The sequence below is a fragment of the Aethalodelphis obliquidens genome, unplaced genomic scaffold, assembly GCF_003676395.1.
Source record: "Aethalodelphis obliquidens isolate GAN/ISIS:26980383/991018 unplaced genomic scaffold, ASM367639v1 scaffold27, whole genome shotgun sequence".
In the NCBI taxonomy this organism is placed as follows: domain Eukaryota; kingdom Metazoa; phylum Chordata; class Mammalia; order Artiodactyla; family Delphinidae; genus Aethalodelphis; species Aethalodelphis obliquidens.
In genome coordinates this window covers 18,650,592-18,670,632 of record NW_020837971.1, presented here as the reverse complement: position 1 = coordinate 18,670,632, position 20,041 = coordinate 18,650,592, and the positions used below count along the sequence as shown (strand labels likewise).

Sequence of the window (20,041 nt, the reverse complement as noted above, 5' to 3'; positions counted from 1 at the left end):
TGAGGACTCCATCAGGAAGCCTGCCTGTGAGCCACTGGGGACACCTCACCAGTGGATCCCCCAGTTAGCCCATGGTTACCTCCAACGTTCTGCATTCCTCACCCACACACTGATCCACCCCATAACTGTGTGTGCCCTTGAGGGCAGTGTGTGCAAACCTTAGTGGACAGTGAGCATGGGCAGAAAGCTGGCCCAGCCCTGCAGAACTGGGAGAAGGCATAGACACTTGAGCATCCCTCGCTGCCCTAGGGAAGCAGATGAGACCAGCAGCACTCAGCCTGGCTTTGTGGGATCAGGAGAAGGCATACAGTCTTAAGAATTCTCCCCTACCAGGGAACAAAAAGCGTGGAGCAGGCATATCCATAGAGAAGGCCTGAGAATGCCTGAGAATCTGTAGTAAGGCTGACAGAAGACATTTCATTCCTGAAGGCTGTCAGTAAAGACTGGAGGAGGCGACTGTGTCTTCAAATGCTAAGACAGCATCACAAGACTTCAAGGAAAATGAAAGATCAAGGAAATATAACAGCACTAATAATTTATAATTTTATAATAAAATAATTTGCCAGTAACCACCCCCAAAGAAATGGAGGTTTATGGTGTGCCTGATAAAGAATTCAAATTAGAGGACTTCCCTGGTGGTCCATTCGTTAAGAATCCGCCTTCCAATGCAGGGGACATATCAATGAAATTAGGAAAACCATACATAAACAAAACAAGCTTAAGAGAGAGAACCAAAAACGAAGTGTAGAGCTGAAGAATATAAATGAATGACATGAAAAGTGCAGTAGAGAGCAGCAGCAGAATGGATCAACAAGAAAAACAATCTGTGAACTTGAAGGCAGGTCATTTGTAATTAACCATTCAGAGCAGAAAAAAGTAAAAAGAATGAATAAAAGTAAAGAAAGCCTACATGAATTCAGGGACATAATCAAGTAAAGCAATTAATGCATTATAGGTGCCACAGAAGGAAAAACAGGGAGAAAGGGGCAGAAAGTTTATTTAAAGAAATAATGGCTGACAATTTTCCAAATCTGGGGAGAGAGTTAATGATGTTCATAATTTCCCATACAGACTCATCCCAAAGAGGACTTTACTGAGACACGTTATAATAAAACTGTCTAAAACCAAAGACAGAGAATTTCCAAAGCAGGAAACAAAAATCTACTTACATACAAAGGAACCCCAAGAAAGCTATCAGAAGAGTTCTCAGCAGAAACTACAGGCGAGGAGAAAGTGGGTTGATGTATTCTAGGTACTTAAAAAAAAATGCCAACCAAAAATACTATATACCTGGCACGCTGTCCTTCAGAAATGAAGGAGAAATACTTTCACAAGCAAACAAAAGCTGAGGGAGTTCATCACAAGTAACCTGCCTCACAAGAAATGTTGAAATGAGTTCTTCAAGCTGAAACAAAAGGATGCTAATTAGTAACATGAAAATATAAAACATACTGTTATAAGCAAGTGTGTAGTCAAACCCAAATACTATAGTAATGTAATATGGTCATGTAGTGCTTAATTTTACTACAGAAGTTTTAGCAGAAGTATTAAAATTAACTATAGCTACAATAATAATTTTTTACTGGGTATACAACATAAAATATGTAAATTTGTGATGTCAGAAACATAAGATGTTGGGAGAGGGGAGGAGAGTTTTTGTACTAGCTTAAAATAGAACATTGTAAGATGTTTTATGTAAACCTCATAGTAACTACAAAGCAAAAACCTGTAGTAGATACACAAGCAGTTGTTAAAAGAAAAAAAAAAAGGAATTGAAGCATACCAATAGAGAAGATCATCAAATTGCAAGGGAAGACAGCTAGAGAGCAAGAAAGGAACTATGGAACAGCCAGAAAAATAATAAGATAGCATTAGTAAGTCCTTACATTATCAGTAAGTACTTTAAATCTAAATGGCTTAAATTCTCAAATCAAAGACAGAGTGGTTAAATGGATAAGAAAAACTATATGCTGCACAAGAGACTCATATCAGCTTTATGAACATAGGCTGAAAGTGAAGAGATGGGAAATTATATTCTATGCAACTCGAAACCAAAATAGAGCAGGAGTAGGTATACTTATGTCAGAACAAATAGACTTTAACTTCAAAAACTTTAACAAGAAGCAAAGAAGGTCATTATATAATGATAAAGGAGTCAGTTTATCAAGAGAATATAATTGTTGTAAATATATATGCACCTAAAAATATAGCGAATACTAACAGTTCTGAAGGGGAGAAGATACAACAATGCAACAGTAATAGGGGACTTCAAGATCCCTCTTCCAACATTGGACAGGTCATCTGCATTATCAATAGGAAACATTAGAATTGAACTATGCGTTAGACCAAATGGATCTAACAGACATAAACAGAATATTGCATTCAGTAGCAGCAGAACACGTTCTTCTCAAGTGCATACAGAACGTTCCTCAAGATGATCATGTGTTACAACTCAGAACAAGTCTCAATGAATTTAAGAAGATAGAAGTTATATCAGGTATCTTTTCCAGCCACAGTGGTAAGAAACTAGAAATCAGTAATAGTAGAAAAACTGGAAAATTCATAACTATGTGGATATTAAAACAGAAAGCTCCAGAACAACCAGTGGGTCAAAGAATAATCAAAGGAATAGCAAAAAATATCTTGAAACAAATGAAGATGAGAGCACAACATATTAAAACTTAATAGGATGTAGCAGAAGTAGTTCTAAGAGGGAAGTACCTTGCAGTAAGCAACTACATTAAGAGAAAAGAAAGGTCTCAAATAAAGAACCTAACTTTACACCTCAGGGAACTAGAAAAACAAGAACAAACTAAACCCAAAGATAGCAGAAAGGAGATAAGAAAGATCAGAGCAGACATAAGTGAAATAGAAACCAGAAAGCAGTGGAAAAGATCAGTGAAACTAAGAGTTGGGTTTTCAGTAAATAAACAAAATAGGCAATTTACCAAGCCTAGCTGAGAAAACAAAAGAGAAGATCCAAGTAAATAAAATCTGAAGTAAAAGAGAAGACATTATACTTGATACCACAGAAATAGGAAGGATCATAAAACACTACAATGAACAATTATAAGCCAGCAAATTGGATAACCCAGAAGAAATGGATCAGCTCCTAGAAACATACAGCCTACCAAAACCGAATCATAAAGAAACAGAAAATCTAAACAGACCAATAATGAGTAAAGAGATGGAATCAGTAATCAAAAACCTCCCAACAAAAGCCTAGGACCTGATGATTTTACTGGTGAATTCTGTCAGACATTTAAAGAATTAATACCAGTCCCTCTCACACTGTTCCAAAAAAGCTGAAGGAAAGAAGAAAACTAAAGGTCAGTATCTCTGATAAACCACAGATACAGAAATCCTCAACAAAATACTAGCAAACACAATTCAAGAGCACATTAAAAGAATATGCATGATCAATGGGTTTTATCCCAGGGATGCTAGGATGTTTCAGCATACACAAGTCAATAAATATGATACACAACATTTACAGAATGGAGGATAAAAATCACGATCATCTCAGTAGATGCAGAAAAAGCATTTGATAATACTCAACATACTTTCATAATAAAAACTCTCAAATTTGGTACAGAAAGAATGTACCTCAACATCACAAAAGCAATATATGATAAGCCCACAGCTATCGTCATACTCAAGGATACTCGTACTCAGCTAACAATACTCAGCGTTTCCTCTAAGATCTAGAACAAGACAAGGACACTCAATCTTGCCACTTCCATTTAACATAGTACTGAAAATTCTAGGGGGGAGCAATTAAGGCCTGCCCAAAAATAAATAAATAAATAAAAGGCATCCGAATCAGAAGAAGTAAAGTTGCTTCTGCTTGCAGATGACATAATCTTATATGTAAAGAACCCTGAAGATCCACCGAAAAAATTTGTTAGAACTAATCAATTCAGCAGAGTTGCAGTATATAAAATCAATATACAAAAATCAGTTTCTTCTGTACATTAACAACAAACTATTGAAGAAAGAAACTAAGAAAACAATTCTGTTTACAATAGCCTGAAAGAACAATACTTAGGAATAAATTTAATCAAAGAGGTAAAAGACCTGTATACTGAAAATTATAAGACATTGATGAAAGGAATTGAAGCAGCTGCAAATAAATGGAAAAATATTCTCTGTTCATGGATTGGAAGCATTAATGTTGTTAAGATATCCATACTACCCAAAGTGATCTATAGATTTAATACAGTCTTTATCAAAATTCTAATGGTATTTTTCAAAGGAATTGAAATCAGTCCTACAATTCATATAGAATTACAAAAGACCGAGAATAGCCAAAGCAATCTTGAGAAAGAAGAATAAAGCTGGTGGCATTACACTTCCTGATTTTAAAGTATATTATAAAGGTATAGTAATCAAAGCAATATGTCACTGGCATAAAAACAGACACAGAGACCAATGGAACAGAATAGAGAGCCCAGGAGGAAATCCATACATAAATGGTTCATTAATTCTTGACAAAGAAACCGAGAACACACAGTGGGGAAAATTGCCTCTTCAATAAATGCTGAAAACTGGATTGCCACGTGCAAAAGAATCAAACTGGATCCCTGTCTTATTACCGCTCTCAAAAATTAACTCAAAATGGATTAAAGACTTAAATATGTAAGGCCTGAAACCGTGAAACTCCTAGAAGAAAACAAAGGAAAAGCTCCTTGGGTCTTCGCAATGACTTTTTGGATATGACACCAACAGCACAGGCAATAAAATAAAAAAATAAGCAAGCGGGAGTAGGTCAAGCTAAAAAGTTCCTGCACTGCAAGGGAAACAGTTGAAATGAAAAGGCAGCTTTATAGAACAGGAGAAAATATTTGCAAGCCATATGTCTGCTAAGAGGTTAGTATCCAGAGTATATTGGGAACTTATATAACTCAATAGCAAAAAATAAATAATCAATTAAAATATGGGCAAAGGACCTGAGTGGACATTTTTCCAAAGAAGACATACATATGGCTGGCACATATATGAAAAAGTGTTCAACGTCACTAGTTATCAGCAAAGTGCAAATCAAAAACTGCAGATATCACGTCACACCTATTAGGAAGGCTTTTGTCAAAAAGACAAGAGAGAACAAGTGTTGGTGAGGGTGTGGAGAAGAGGGGACCCTAGTATATGGTGGGAACATAAATTGGTGCAGCCACTATGGAAAACAGTATGGAGGTTCCTCAAAAAACTAAAAATAGAACCATATGATCCAGCAGTCTCACTTCTGGGGAAGTCAGTATCTCAGAGAGACATCTGCACCCCCATGTTTATAGCAGCATTATTAACAATAGCCAAGATATGGGAACAACTAATATCCATCCATCCTTGAATGGATAAAGAAGTTGTGATCGATTGATCCATCTCTCTAACTATATCTAATGGAATGTTATGCTGTCTATGAATGGAATGTTCAGCCACAAGAAAAAGTGAAATCCTGTCATTTTTGACAATATGGATGGTCCTAGGGGGTATTATGCTAAGTGAAAAGCCTGACAGAGAAGGGCACAAACTGTATGATCTCACATACATATTAATTCTAAAACAAACAAACAAAATGTCAAACTCATGGAAACAATATAATGGTGATTACCAGGGGTTGTGTAGTAGGGGAAATGGGGAAATGGTGGTCAAAGGGCATAAGCCTTCACTTATAAGATATACCAGTTCTATAGATCTAATGTACAACCTGGGACTATATTGTATACTTGTAATTTGTATACTTGTAATCTGCTAAGAGAGTAGATTTTAAGCATTTTTATACATACACACAGTGTATTGTATACTTGTTATCTGCTAAGAGAGTAGATTTGAAGCATTCTCATACACACACACACACACACACACACACACGCACACACACACACAATGATAACTGTGTGTGATGATGGATGTGTTAACCTGATTGTGGTAATATTTCCGCATTGTATGTCAAATCATCCTGTTGTACACTTTAATATATACAGTTTTATTTGTCAATTATACCTCAATAAAACGGGAAAAAGAAACAATAAACTAATAAAAAGAGACAATTTTTTTTTTAAAGAACAGGAAATCTCAGTGCTCCTCTTACAGTGTTTCAGAGAATAGGAAAATAAGGAATACGTCCCATTGTTTTATGAAGCAAGGTTAATACTGGTACCAAAACTGATATAAAGATCTACAAAAAAAAAAAACAAAACACAGCTCAGTCTCACTAAGTATTAATTTTGATAGTTATGGTGCTCTTTTGGCTTGTAAGAAAAGGTTCATATATTTTAGATTTTCATACTGAAGTATTCAGGGGCAGAATGTCATGATGACTTTTTTTTTTTTGATACTTTACCCATCATCATTTACTTTAAAATACTTAAGCTTTGAATGTATACAACCATAGGTTTTTAGGTTCACAGGTTGACCAGATCATCATCCTATTTTTAGGGGTTTCTGAGTCAATCATGAAGTACTTGTAAACCTTTTATAGTGATTATTATGTTTGAAATTTGTAGGTATTTAACTGCGAACTTGTTTTCTATATGTTTATCATTTCAAGTTTTTGAATGCAGAAGACACTCAAGGAGGTCATAAGCAATTCATATGGAGGGATTTTTTTCAGGGCTTACAAATACATTTTGACTTAATGTCTTTAAAAGAAAAAATGGATAATGACAAAAGAAGGACTTCTCAAAAAATATATGTAGGTGTTAAGAATTAATTCGAAAGGCAAGTAGGATACCCTGAATAGGAGAATGAAAGAAGAAGCTACCTGTTTAGAGAAATTTGAAAAGCAAAATGAAAAATATTAAAAGTGAGAGTAGGATATCAGACAAAGAACAGAATATTAGCGAACCTCAGTTCAAACATTAATAGATTTTTTTGCCTTTTCACCATCATATCATTTCTTTAAGTATTTTTTCCTACAGTATACTTTATTAGGTATATATTTATACAGATTCCTTTATTACTTATCTGTCACATTGACTTCTTGAGCCCAGGAATAATGGCATGCTCCTTTTAGAAGTCATATAGGTCATCCTCCATAGATTTTCGGAAAAAGACCCCTCTCTGTTTCCCTTGAGTAACCAGATCTGTTCTTTAATCTAAAATAGGAAGTTTGGGTAGGTGATAAGCTATGTCTTCTGAATTCACTACCTTACTCTGCATCATGTAGCTGTTCTGTAAACGGTGAGTTGACTCACTGGTTGGTTGGTCACTAAAGAAAATTGAAAAATTGTGAGAAATAGATAAATTAGAAAGAAGATGGTATAAAACTCAGAAAAGCAATCATGTAATTTGGCATAAGATAGGAGGACATTATTATATGAGAAGTAAGAAGAAAAGGATCCAGATTAGCTTATAATACAAAGGAGAATAAGTACAACCTGGAAACGAATGAAAATTAAAGGGGAATGAGTGGGAAGTCTTGTATTTCCCTTATCTAGGAGGTAGTGAATCATTGTGTCAGAACAGTTAGCAACATTTTAACTTGTCTGCAATTTTTTCTACACTGGGTTCTTTTTTTCCCCCATTTTTAAGAAACATATCATATGTAATTTGTTTGAAGTTACTCCTTCAGAAACGTAGGCTTTATGTAGGTTTTTCACGTAATCATGAAATAATGTCCTGACAGTAAAAAGGAAAGACAATAATGCTTTTCTTTTGCGGGGGGGTGGTGGTGATTATTCCAGGCATAGCCCTTTTGTACCTGCAGTTGTATCGGGTCACATGTGACCAGACCTATCTGCTCAGATCCCTGGATTACGTAAAGAGAACACTTCGGAATCTGAATGGCCGGAGGGTCACTTTCCTCTGTGGAGATGCTGGGCCCTTGGCCGTCGGAGCTGTGGTATATCATAAACTCAGAAGTGATTACGAGTCCCAGGAATGCATCACAAAGTGAGTTTTTACAACTGGAAGTATTTTCTCCAAATTCTCAGTCTTGATGTAGAAAGAAACTCAAAAAACGAAAAAGAATTTATCTTTTAATTCACCTGCTCTTGCAGACAGTTCTCTCCAATAAGCGAAGAGTTTGTAGTTTAATCTTGAGCGTAATGGTGGGATTGTATGCTACCTTTCTATCCAAGCATGCGTTTGCCTTAATTTGAGGGAGGAATAAACATGTTCTTTCCTAAATAATTTTTGGTTGCCTTCAATGCATGAAAATTACCTTATATGCCTTAGATTCTCTATAGTAACTCAGTTGTTTTAGGTTCAATTGTTAGGAAACAATTAGAGAATGTAAGCTTTTATGGTACCTTTTGGTTTATATTCTCTTTTGAAGCAGCAGAAATCAGAGCTCACGGCCATGGTCTGGTGGAGTGTCTGGCAGGTGCTGGTCGGTTAATGTTTGTTAAAGATGGGGTGACTCAAGCTAATTTTCAAGCATTGGCTACATTTTAGTAACATTTTTGTTAAAATTTGAAATCACTGTCTTGTAATTCTGGATTACAAAATTGAGTATCTTCTCGTATATGGTTTAGAGTATCTTCTCTTATATGCATATATCCTATACATTTTAGATATAAATGTAGAACTTTTGAACAGCAAGGTGTTTTATCATTCGTGTTGATGATATCTGAGAGAGAAGTTTTTGTTTGGTTTTGTAGTGGGGAAGTTTTCGTTGTTTTCCCTCTTTTTTGGTATTTTTAAAAATTAGTTTTAAATTAAAAATAGTAGCAGATGGTTCCTAAAGTGACAGGGTTCCTTGCAGTTTCAGGAAGAGGTATGTTAGACATTCTCTCTCTGGGAAAGCAGGATGTTTCTTGTTGGGTAGACTTTTGCAGCTCCAGAGAGCCATCGTCTGCCGAGATTCAGACCTTCCCGACGAGCTGCTTCAGGGCCGGGCAGGCTATCTGTACGCCTTACTCTACGTGAGCACGGAGATGGGGCCGGGCGCCGTGTGTGGGTCAGCTGTCAAAGAGGTACTGTGGGGTCCCGCCCCGGGGCGTCCTCTCCTATCTGCCACGCAGCCTGTCTGCTAGCAGAAACTTGCAGTAGTGGCTGGACTCTGCTTCTAGGTAGGAGTAACTTCCCAAGGCCACTCATAAAATTAATAAATTGCTCCTTTTTTCTCTTCCAGGGATGTTTTTAAAAAAACTTTAGGTCTGTATTAATTTAGCTGTCTTTACTAGAATCAAACAGCAGCGTCAGGAAGATAGAATGTTTATTTCTCTTTCAGGAGGTATCAGAACTGGTAGGCAAACCAGGCGAATATGGCTAGGCACCAGCTTCTGTCTTGTTCTGCCTTATCCTAGGACCGTGCCCTTATGTGCACGACCACAGCTCGCTGGGCACCCCCAGCCCAGGGGGCGGTGAGGAAGTGGGAGATGAGCAGCTTCCTTTTTAAGCCTGAGAACTAGAAGTTGCCCACCTCACTTCTGCTCCCATCCCACTTCCAGAACTCAGTCAGATGACCGTGTCCAGCTGTTTGTATCTCTGAGGCCAGATGCCTTGCTAAAACTTGGGGCACTGTTACCAAAAGTGTGAGGGGAGAGAGGATATGAGGAAAGAATTACTGTCTTTGCCACATAGTCATTCTAAAATCCTGCAACAGACCCCACTTCCTTAGCCTTTCATAAATAAAGCCAGTTCCTTCAGCCTTGGAAGATGTACAGTTATCCTTTAGTACCTGTTAGGGATTGGTTCCAGGACCCCCCTTGGATACTAGAACGCCGGGATGCTGAAGTCCCTTATATAAAGTGGTATGTATTTGCATATAAACTGTGCACATCGTCCCATGTACTTTAAATCATCTCTAGATTACTTATAATACCTAACACCACATAAATGCTATGTAAAAAGTTGCGCACGTGCAGCAAATTCAAGTTTTGCTTCTTGGAACTTTCTGGAATGTTTTTTTACCAGTATTTTTGATCTGAGGTTGGTGAATCCGTGGGTGTGAAACCCGCAGCAAATATGGAGGGCCGACTGTACTTGCCAGTGTTTGGGGGAAAACATTGAAGCTACAAAGCAACTAAGTCTAGGATAGTTTTTATTGGAAGTTTTTCCAGGTTCTAGTAAACTGTTCATGGAAAGACCTTTTGATCTCTTGGTTCTACTTCTTAATATCTTTTTCTGCTCTGAGATTGTCTTCTGGTTTCTCTCTGCCTGTATTTATTTATAAAATAAAGATAACAGTGTTGGCTACTAACTGCTTAAAGATTTTTAGAATAAGTAATCTATATAAAGGCATGTTGTTATTGTTAATTAGACTGAAACAGATTACATGTAAGTTTTTTAGACTTATGCTATCTCGTTATGTCTGTAGGTAGTCGACGCTATTATTGAATCGGGCAAGGCTTTGTCAAGGGAAGAAAAGAAGGCTGAGCGCTGTCCCCTGTTGTATCAGTGGCACAGGAAGCAGTATGTTGGAGCCGCCCATGGCATGGCCGGAATCTACTACATGTTAATGCAGGTGAGTGATACTCTGAAATACTAGTGCAGTGACCGTATTATAAAATACTAGATCAAATCGGAAATGTGTACTGACATTTTACTACAAACCAAGCAGGCTGAAATGAAATAAGGATCCTGCTTTGAACCATGGATCCCCAAGCAGTGGCCTCCTGAGAGCACATTCTGTGTGCAGTTACGTGTTGGATTAGTTGTCTGTGGCCCACACTTTCTTTCTGTCCATGTCCTCCTGCTCTTTTAATAGGGGAAAACCTTCGGGGAGCAGAGAGGGCTTCCAGAATGCAGACTAGGGCAGAGACTTCATATTCAGATACCCCCAACTTCCTATCAGTTGTGTTCAAAATTTAACTAGTTTATTGCTGTGGTTATGATTTTGTCTCTGAATCATCCCTGACACATACTGAATTAAATACTGACTCTTGCGTCAGGCAGTCAAAGACCTCACCCCAAATACTGCTTCAACCTGCTTCCAGCCTTATGGCCTGTGGGTCCCTCTTCCGCTCTGTATGCAGCCTGCAGGCAGACCTCGGCGACGTTGCGGGTTCAGTTCCAGACTGCTGCAATAAAGCAAAACGTCGCAGTGAAGCAAGACTATGCTGTAGTCTGTTAAGCGTGCAATAGCATTGTCTTAAAAAAAAAGTGTACTTACCTGAAATTAAAAATATTTTGTTGCTAAAAAATGCTTAACCATCATCTGAGCCTTCAGTGAGTTGTAATCTTTTTGCAATAGTAAGATCAAAGATCACAGATCACCATAACAAACATAACAATGAAAAAGTTTGAAATATTGTGAGAATTACCAAAATGTTTCAGAGATACAAAATGAGCGAATGCTATTGGGAAAATGGTGCTGCAAGCCTTCAATTTTTAAAAACCGCAAGTGCAGCACAGGGAAGCAAAGAACAGTAAAACACGGTCTGGCTGTGCCTCTTGTTTGTTTGTTTTTTCCCCCAATTAAGCCTTTATTTATTCTACTACACCCATAACAGAGTACTTTATAAATTTATTCAAAATTACAACGCTAGTAAGTCAAGGAGCATGGATTAGAATTTAGATCTTTTTAACTAAAAGCCCATGTATTCCTTTTTTAAATTTTCACTTACAAATTCCTGTTTTATTTTTACATTTTGCATCATGCTGCCCCTCACTAAGGGAAAACAGGAGATTCCGGTCTGCACAGGCCTAGAACTCCCTTCTCTGGTGATTAGTAGGTGTCTTTGGTTATCATTGTAGAAAGTAAAACACGTATGTATTCCAATTTGTGAATCTAGGTGCAGACATGTTTCCAAAATAATCAATTCCATGTCTCATTTTAAAATGGCAGTGTTGTTCTAGACGGTTGGTAGATTGTCCGTTTTTCTCTATTTTCCCAGAAAAAGGGTTTAACAGTGGCTTTTGAACCCTGTTTTAAAAGTGATCATACCTTTAAGGGAAACATAATCATATGAGAATCACACCAATAAAAAATAATTTAGATTTAGGTGTTTAGTTTAATTTTGCTAGATACTGGGGGGTTCCTTGAGAGAATCACGAATCATAAAATTTACAGCTCATCTGCTTTTAAAGTGAAGAACGTGGAAACACTCTTTCACGAGGATCCTATTTAGAAACTGGTGTCAGCGTTCTCCTGGTGGATAGCAGCGGTGTGCCAGAGCTGGGCTCACGAGGCCAGCCGCACACGCCGCTCCCCAGCGATGCCAGCCTAGCTGTGCGGGGGCTCCATGTGTGGTTTCATCTGGACAGCTGTCAGAACGACATACACAAGAACTTTCAAAGTATCACTTAAAGGGAACTCCGCTCTCACGATGAAGAATAAAAGCACAGTTCTCCTCTGGAAAATCAATTCAAAACCTCAAGGAAAACAGAAAACAGACACCCAGCTTCTCTGATGAGACTCGGAGACTTCTGGAGCCCTGTGCGACAAGTGGACTGAGAACGGACGAAGGAACGAAGGAACAGCAGGGGACCTGACGGGACAGGGCTGCCCGCACAAGGTGCCTGAGGAGGAGGATGCCAGCAAGAAGCCAGCCAGGTGTCCTGCAGGCCCCTGCACTCGGGAGCTTACGGCGCCCTCGGTGTCGGCGCCACGCGTGTGTTCAGGTGGGAGTGAGGTCCGGGCTGCGGGGGAGCTTCTCTGGAAATGCTGTGCGGCCCAGCTGGGCCTGTGCACTGAGATCACTGTGCAGGGTGAGGTGACTGCAGGAAACAGTGCGTGGTCTGGAGCAGTCAGACCAGTTCTCCTGGCTCCAGAAAAGCAGGTGGAGAGGAGAGTGGAGGCGGAGCACAGACTGAAAGCGGGGCTCGGTGACTGTCCACACGGTCAGCGGGAGACCTCCCTGCTGCCACAGCCAGCCTTGCGCCAGCACCTTTCCCCGCCCCGGCCGGCAACACGGCCACCACCTCACCTGGGGGAGTGAAGTCTCTCTTCTGGAGAAACAGCTCAGATAAAAGATGTGTAGGTATAGGTATATGGAAGTCCCCACTAAAAAAGGTGGCTCGCTGTCTGTGGTGGTGAATTGTATGTGTTCACTTGGCTGGGCTGCCATTGCCCAGCTATTTGGTCAAACATTATTCTGGGTGTGTCTGTGAGGGAGTTTGGGTGATACTTACATTTAAACAGGTGGACTTGTAGTAAAGCAGTTTGCTCTCCGCTTGTGGGTGGGCCTCATCCAGTCACTTGCCTCCCCCGAGCAAGAGGGAATTCCCCAGCGGATGGCCATCAGTTTCATGCACAGCATTGGAAAGGGTTGATGCAAAGGTCTGCCCAGGCCTTAAGTAACCAGAGAAGTGGATTAATTCTAATTTTATGTGTTCCTCAGTATTCTGGGTAATTGATGCTTAACTATATTAGCCACAATGCAGAGGTTTAAAAAAAAAGAAAAAAAAAGCTTATGGAAACATAAATTAAATGTTTTATTTTTGTTTGTTTAAAAGCCAGCAGCAAAAGTGGACCAAGAAACCTTGACAGAAATGGTGAAACCTAGTATTGACTATATGCGCCACAAAAGATTCCGATCTGGGAATTATCCGTCATCCCTAAGCAATGAGACAGACCGACTGGTGCACTGGTGTCACGGGGCTCCCGGTGTCATCCACATGCTCATGCAGGCGTACAAGGTCAGTGCTGCAGGGCGTGTCCTTAGCACCCGATGTGCACAGACACGGTTTTCACCGCCAAGTTTTCAGTTTGGTTTTGGTAGGCACATTTGCTTGCAAACTAAAAACATTTTAGAGTTAATATTTTTACTAGTAAACAGAAAGTCTTTTTATTTCACTGTTCATCACCACTATAATCAGAGTTGTAAGTATATGTGTGTGTGTTTTAACAGGGATTATATTCATGTGTAAAAGAAAACCTAGATGACATAAGTGTGAATATCCAATAAGGCAGGAGGCAGTATTATAACCAAAATGCTTTTTATTTGCCTTCACATCATTTGATTTCCTTGCTTGAATAAGCCTTTATTGCCGGATGATGATGATTCAGGAGCTGTTAAATTTGAGTTTTAAATTATTATAAAATTATGTACAAAAGATCAATGTGGCATTCAAATTTTTACACGTATGAGGTATTATTGGAAATTAGGCAGTACCTTTACTGATGAATTGTAGTAGACTCTGTAGATCTATCTGGGCACAGTATTAAGAATACTGTTGATTTCTCCCCTGGACTTAGAATTATCATGTAAGTTGAAAGCAAACAATTCTTCTTTTGCAATTTTATTTTTCTTTTAATGCGTCTTTGTTTGTAATAGTTGATGTTGGAGATTGTTGCTTATATACCAGAGTATGCAAATGTAACCGCTGTGATTGATTAGTGTTTTGGCAAGGTCTCTTAGTTTTGCAGAAATAGGCTTACTGGAGCAGAATTCGTATGTCTACCTGAAAATTACAGAAGAACTGGTCCCTGAATCAATTTTATTTTCCTTTTGTCATTAACTATAGTAAATTACTTAGAAAAACTGTAGGGAATTAACCTTTCATGATTTAGGCTGATTTCTCAGAATTTTTTAGTCCTACAACAATAACTCCAAAAATACTCACATAATATAGAAGTCAGGTACGAGCATTCAAGAAAATAACTCAGAAAGTTATGATGTTTGATGAGAGGAAAGCACAACGAAGTATACTTTTTGGAGATCTGAAGAACTTAATGATTCATCTTCTTAACAATACCTCAGCTTTGAAATTAGAACAGACTTCTGTTCAAGTCATTGCCTCCCCTTTTCTAGAGCTTTAGAGGAAATGTAACTTCAGTGACATAGAGATAAGTCTGTAATATTATAAATATCCAACCATAGTATCTGAGCACAGTACTGACAGCATAAACAGGAATCCTTTGGTATTCAAAACAGACGTTTGACTGTTAAAAGCTGAAAGCTTCTATTTGTCAAGCTCCTTTTCCCTTTTGCTTTAAAGAGGATCAGCTATAGGGTGGGCACTCCTGGTGGCTGCTAGTCTTGGCTTCTGGGGGTCTCCCCACTCCTGCTTTAGGAGCTGAGCTGTGGCCAGTCAGAAGTGGTCAGGAGCCAGGCCTCTCAGTGGGCCCTTGTCCTGGGCAGTTCCATTTCCATTAGCCATGCTGACCGTGGCCACCATCTGCTTCCACCACTGCTGGAACCAAGGGAGCAGGCGCCACAGACCCCTGCCAGCGGCAGGGCCACTGCGTCTCAGCCCGGCTCTGCCTGCAGGGCTTCCGCTCCAGAGACCACTGGGTGCCTGTCCCCGCCCCCACCCCCCACACACACTGATTCCAAAACAGAAGTTCCTCTTTTCTAGAAGCATGGACAATGTCAATAAGATCCCATACTTAGTCACTAAAACTTAATTTTGTCCATGTACTTCAGAATTCCCAAACACGAGGAAGGGGAGGAATAGCGGAATCTTCTGGGGCAGAAGGTGTCACTGGTAGTTTGAAGAAGCATAGATCATGTAGTTTTACAGTTGGGGGTGAAAATACGTCTTCAAAGTATAAGTTAGTGGAGTATGAAATTTGTACTTGGCCAGGACAGGGGGTGGCACAAAGCTAGAGAAACACAGCTCTAGACTCTATTTTCTCTCAAGTTATTGTTAACTCAGATTAAGAGGGTCATTGTCCATTGAAGCCATCTCTCAAAATGAGGAAATGTTTAAATTTTGTGTAATAACAAGCTTTCAGCAGTTTCTTATGCTGGCACATAAAGTTGTAAGTCCTTCAGCAGCACTTAGGAAGGCATAAGGTGTTCAAGTATTTTAAAAAAAAATTAATATCTTTCACAAATAAAACTATAATTTGAGTCCAGATTCACACTAAGTTTGTTTTCCCTTCCTATAGATGCTAATCACATTTCACGTAGGGTATACTCTTCTTGGTATGAACATGTATTCGCAGTTATGTAGTATTGTAGATGGTCTTAGAAAAAATGTCAAGATTTTAAACAATATTTCTATGCTGTATTAGGAATTTTGTTACTTGCAAATGATTTCCTAACAATTACATTTGTGGACCTCATAACTGGACTCCATTTTGATGAATAGTTACGATCAGTTCTTAATTATCTGACAATAAATTACAGGTTACGGTAACAAATCCTACCACCTTCTAACCACACATTTAGGCCCTAGGGCATTAGCAGTTTGTGTGGACTCAGCCACTAATAAACAAATGCTAGCATTGGTCAAATAAAATTATATTTGGAAAAGTAAATATGTTGCCCAGGAAAACCAGGTAAGTCATACCAAAGTGATATCAAAGTAATCCTTTGATTCTGGGCCAGATGTGTGAAACAACCATACCTTTGCCTCCTGCACCCACAAGCCTGCTCTGAAATTCCCACAGTAGACCTGGTTTAGAATGCGTCCTCATGGTCGACTCTTCACTGTCCATCAGAAAATGTTTTCATATGAATTAATTTCCAAAAGCTCATTTGTAAGTTGATTATTTCTAACGTGGAATGTCTTTCTAGGTGGTGTATATCAGGATCACCTGGAGAGACTATTTTCAAACTATATTTTCTTTCCTTCTTCCTCAAGATTCTGGTATCTTCCTAATGTTGAGCATCATTTATAAACGTACCACAGTTTATGCCTTTGTTTTTCAGTTGTTTCTAGTTTTTTGCTATTGTGAATAAGCTATAGTGAACATTCTTGTACAGACCTTTTCGTAGGCATATGTTTGCATTTCTTTGGGGCTAGTAACTAGGAGTAGAACTGCTTGATCAGAAGGTAGCTTTTTTAGTTTCATAAGACACTGCCAGACCTTTTCCCAAAGGGCTGTACCGGTTTACATTCCATCTGCAGTGTAAACAGAGTTCCAGTCGCTCCGCATCGCTGCTAACACTTGGTGTTGAAAGGCATCTTGATTTTATTCCGGTGGGTGTTTCATTGTGGCTTTAATTTCTGCCTTCCTGATGGTTAGTGATTTCGAGCAATTTTGCTTGTGCTCATGGGTTGTTTGTACAGTTGACCCTTCAACAACATGGGTTTGAACTGTGTGGGGCCACTTATACATGGATTTTTTCAGTAAATACAGTACTGTGGTACCACACGGTATGCAGTGTGGTGAATACGGGGATGCAGAATGGCATACAGAGAGAGCCCATTGTAAAGTTACACAAGGGTTTTCAATGAAGTGGGGGCTGGCACCCCAACCCCCATGTTGTTCAAGGGTCAACTGTGTATCTTTGTTGAGTGTCTGTTCATATCTTTTACCCACATTGTTTTATGTATTTATTGTTTTCCTTTTATTATGAAGTCATAAAAATTCATATGTTCTGGTTGTAAGTCCTTTTGTCAGATACTTTTTGGAAATAATTTCTCCCAGTCTGTAGTTGGCCTCATCATGTTCTTTATGGCATCTTCTAATGAATAGAGTTTTAAATTCTGGTAAAATCTGCCTTATCAGTGTGTTTTTTGTAACGGTAACTACTTTCTGTATCTTGTCTGAGAAATTTTACTTACTCCCAGGTTATACAGATAGTATTCTCCTACATGCTTCATGGATTTAGATTGTACGTTGAGAACTGTCTCAAATTAAGTTTTGTATATTATATTATGTGAAGTAAGGAGTGAAGAACTTTTTTTAACCATAGGAGTATCTGATTGTTCCCACATCATTTGATTTCCCCATTGATTGATTTGGTACCTGTAGAGGCACTAGTTCAAAAGTCAAATGACCTAGTAAGTGTAGGTTTATCTCTGGGCTCTCTGTTCTGTTTCTTTGGCTTCTTTATCTGTCACTGTGATACCATGCTGTTTGGATTACTTTAGCTTTACTCTAAGTTTTGACATCAGGTAATTTAAGACTTCAGCTTTGTTCTTCTTTTTCAAAATTGCTTTAAATATTCTAGATCCTTTGCATTCCTGTATAAGTTTTAGAAATCAGTTTGTCAGCAAAAGAGGCCTAGTGGGATTATGACTGAGATTGCATTCAGTCTGTAGAACAGTTTTGGTAGAATTGATACCAGTATTGAGTGTTCTTATGCACAAATATGGTATATCTCTCCACTTTTTACGTTTTCTTTCATTTATGTCAGCAGTGTTTTATAGTTTTTGATGTCTTTATATTTAAAGTGTGTGTCTTCATAGTTGGGCGTTGTCTAGCAATGCAGTCTAACAACCTCAGGCTTTAATTTGGAATGTTAAGTTCATATATAGTTAATGTAATTATTTATGTGGTTGGATTTAGCTCTGCCATTTTTCCATATAGTTTCTATTGGCTACATCTTGGAACTCTTTTTTCCTCCTCTGTTTTTTCTTTCTTGCCTTTTTAGGGAGGTAGGAGAGAGTAACTGAATATTGTCTGGAATTCCATTTTAATTTCTCTGTTGACTCTTTTAACTATGTCTATTTGAACATTTTTTTAGTGGTTGCTCAATATACATCTTTAACATTGCAATATACATCTTTAACTTTTCACAGTCTGCTTAGAATTAACATTGTACATGCACTTCATATAAAATGTTAAGGAGATAGTAAGTGCCTAGTTCTCTTGACAGCAGTTCTGTGCATCTTTATTACATCTGTCAAGATGTATCAACAAATGTTATAAACCCCCAGTATAGTTTTATAATTTTTGCTTTTTAAATAGTCCTATGTATTTTAAAGAAATTAAGACAAGCAAAGAAGATGGTCTTTGATATGTATTTGTATATTTCCTCTTTTCAGTGCTCTTCATTCCTTCTTGAAGGTCCAGATTTCTATCAAGTATCATTTCCTTCAGCCCAGAGAACTTCCTTTAGCATTTCTTATAGTCCAGGTTTGGTGACAGCAGATTTATCACTTATCTTAAATTTGTCTTTATTTCACTTTCATTCATTCTTCTTTTTTTTTCTTAATGGAAAATAAAGGACAGTATATTTTAGTTGTAGTGCATGCATTTGGATCCCAACTCATTGCTAAACAGTCCCGTGCCTCCGGCCCTGCCTCGGGTGGTGAGCGCCATATGGGCACCATGTTCTGCCTGGAGCCACCCACTTGAATGCACCAGTCGGAACTCCTTTGGCCTGGCTTTCATTGATTCAGCAGATTACTTAAAGGATGATCCATTGTCAAAGAGATGATTCTTGCAAGGAATGCATGTCTGCAAACAGCCTCTAGTTTGTAGATCGTTGTGGAATCTGTGATAACGAGGATTCTGTATCTTCCTCTAACTGAAGAAAATTTCTTGCAGTTCTGTGTGATGATGATGTGTGGTTCTTGACATCCGAATGAACTGATACAATTCTAACAGTAGAATTCCTACTGTTACATATTCCTGTGGCACTGGTGCAGTTTGTACCGAATTGCTTTATAGTTTTCAAGGTGAGCCTGACATTTTGGGATTACTAGTACATCTGCTTTACATATCAGGGAACTTTTCCTAATATAGGTGAAAGTTTTGGTTACTTCCTGATTGTTCCTACAATGGTGATTTCCATGGGCAAAATCTGAAACAGTCCCTCCGGGGTGGTGCTTCAATCTTCCTTCCACATCCTGTGCTGGTTTGTGAAGAATGCTATCCTTACCGTGAACATCTAGATCAATTCTGTGGACATTTCTTTATTATCCCAAAAACTGCAGAGAACAGGGGTTTTGTAATAACTGATCCAGAAATTCCCTTGCACTTTAGGAATGCCTAATAATAAGCAAAAGCAATGAAAGAGGTGAATATTACCCTGTACTTAAGAAAACTCAGTTCTGCTGCCCCATCAGATTGGCTACTAAGTCTAAATGGAAGATGTAAAAAAAAATTGAAGTGGAAAATTGTGAAGGATTCCTTCTCTCCAAGACCTACAGTGGAAATGCCTCTTAGGAATTAGTTTTTTAATTAACTACTAAAATATTGTAAGGTTAATCTAATAAATTGAGTATTGTTACTGGAAGAGGTCTTGTAAATGAATCAGCTGAAACGTCACTTCTACTTATGAGAATAAAAAAAAAAATGTTCAGTAGTGTTATTAACTTCCTGTCATGTTTGTTTCTTGGCAAGTCCAGACCCTCTTACCAATCCAGTTTCACTGAATATGAGCTCATTTTTCCTGTTTTGATATTTTCCTTGAAGGCTTTAATTTTAGTAGTTGAAATCATCTTAAAGAAGATAAAGGAAATATTGGATAAAAAGATGAAAGCATTAAGAAGGAAGGGAAGAAAAACCTTCATTTCCTTGGAGCAGACA

General features: G+C 38.4%; 1 protein-coding gene across 6 annotated transcripts in view; it reads left to right on the top strand.

The window, feature by feature from the left end:
• Positions 1-20,041, top strand: part of LANCL2 (LanC like glutathione S-transferase 2) — a 65,051-nt gene that overhangs the window by 26,228 nt on the left and 18,782 nt on the right. For 5 of the 6 annotated variants that reach the window (XR_003436608.1, XM_027124102.1, XM_027124101.1 and 2 more), the window contains exons 3-6: positions 7,683-7,890; positions 8,768-8,915; positions 10,262-10,408; positions 13,342-13,524. Coding sequence is in view for 5 of the 6 variants with exons in the window: in XM_027124102.1 (XP_026979903.1) it covers positions 7,683-7,890; positions 8,768-8,915; positions 10,262-10,408; positions 13,342-13,524 (686 nt within the window). In the remaining variant the exon portion in view is untranslated. The remainder of the gene's footprint in view (positions 1-7,682; positions 7,891-8,767; positions 8,916-10,261; positions 10,409-13,341; positions 13,525-20,041) is intronic. The other variant, XM_027124100.1, reaches the window with a different exon arrangement.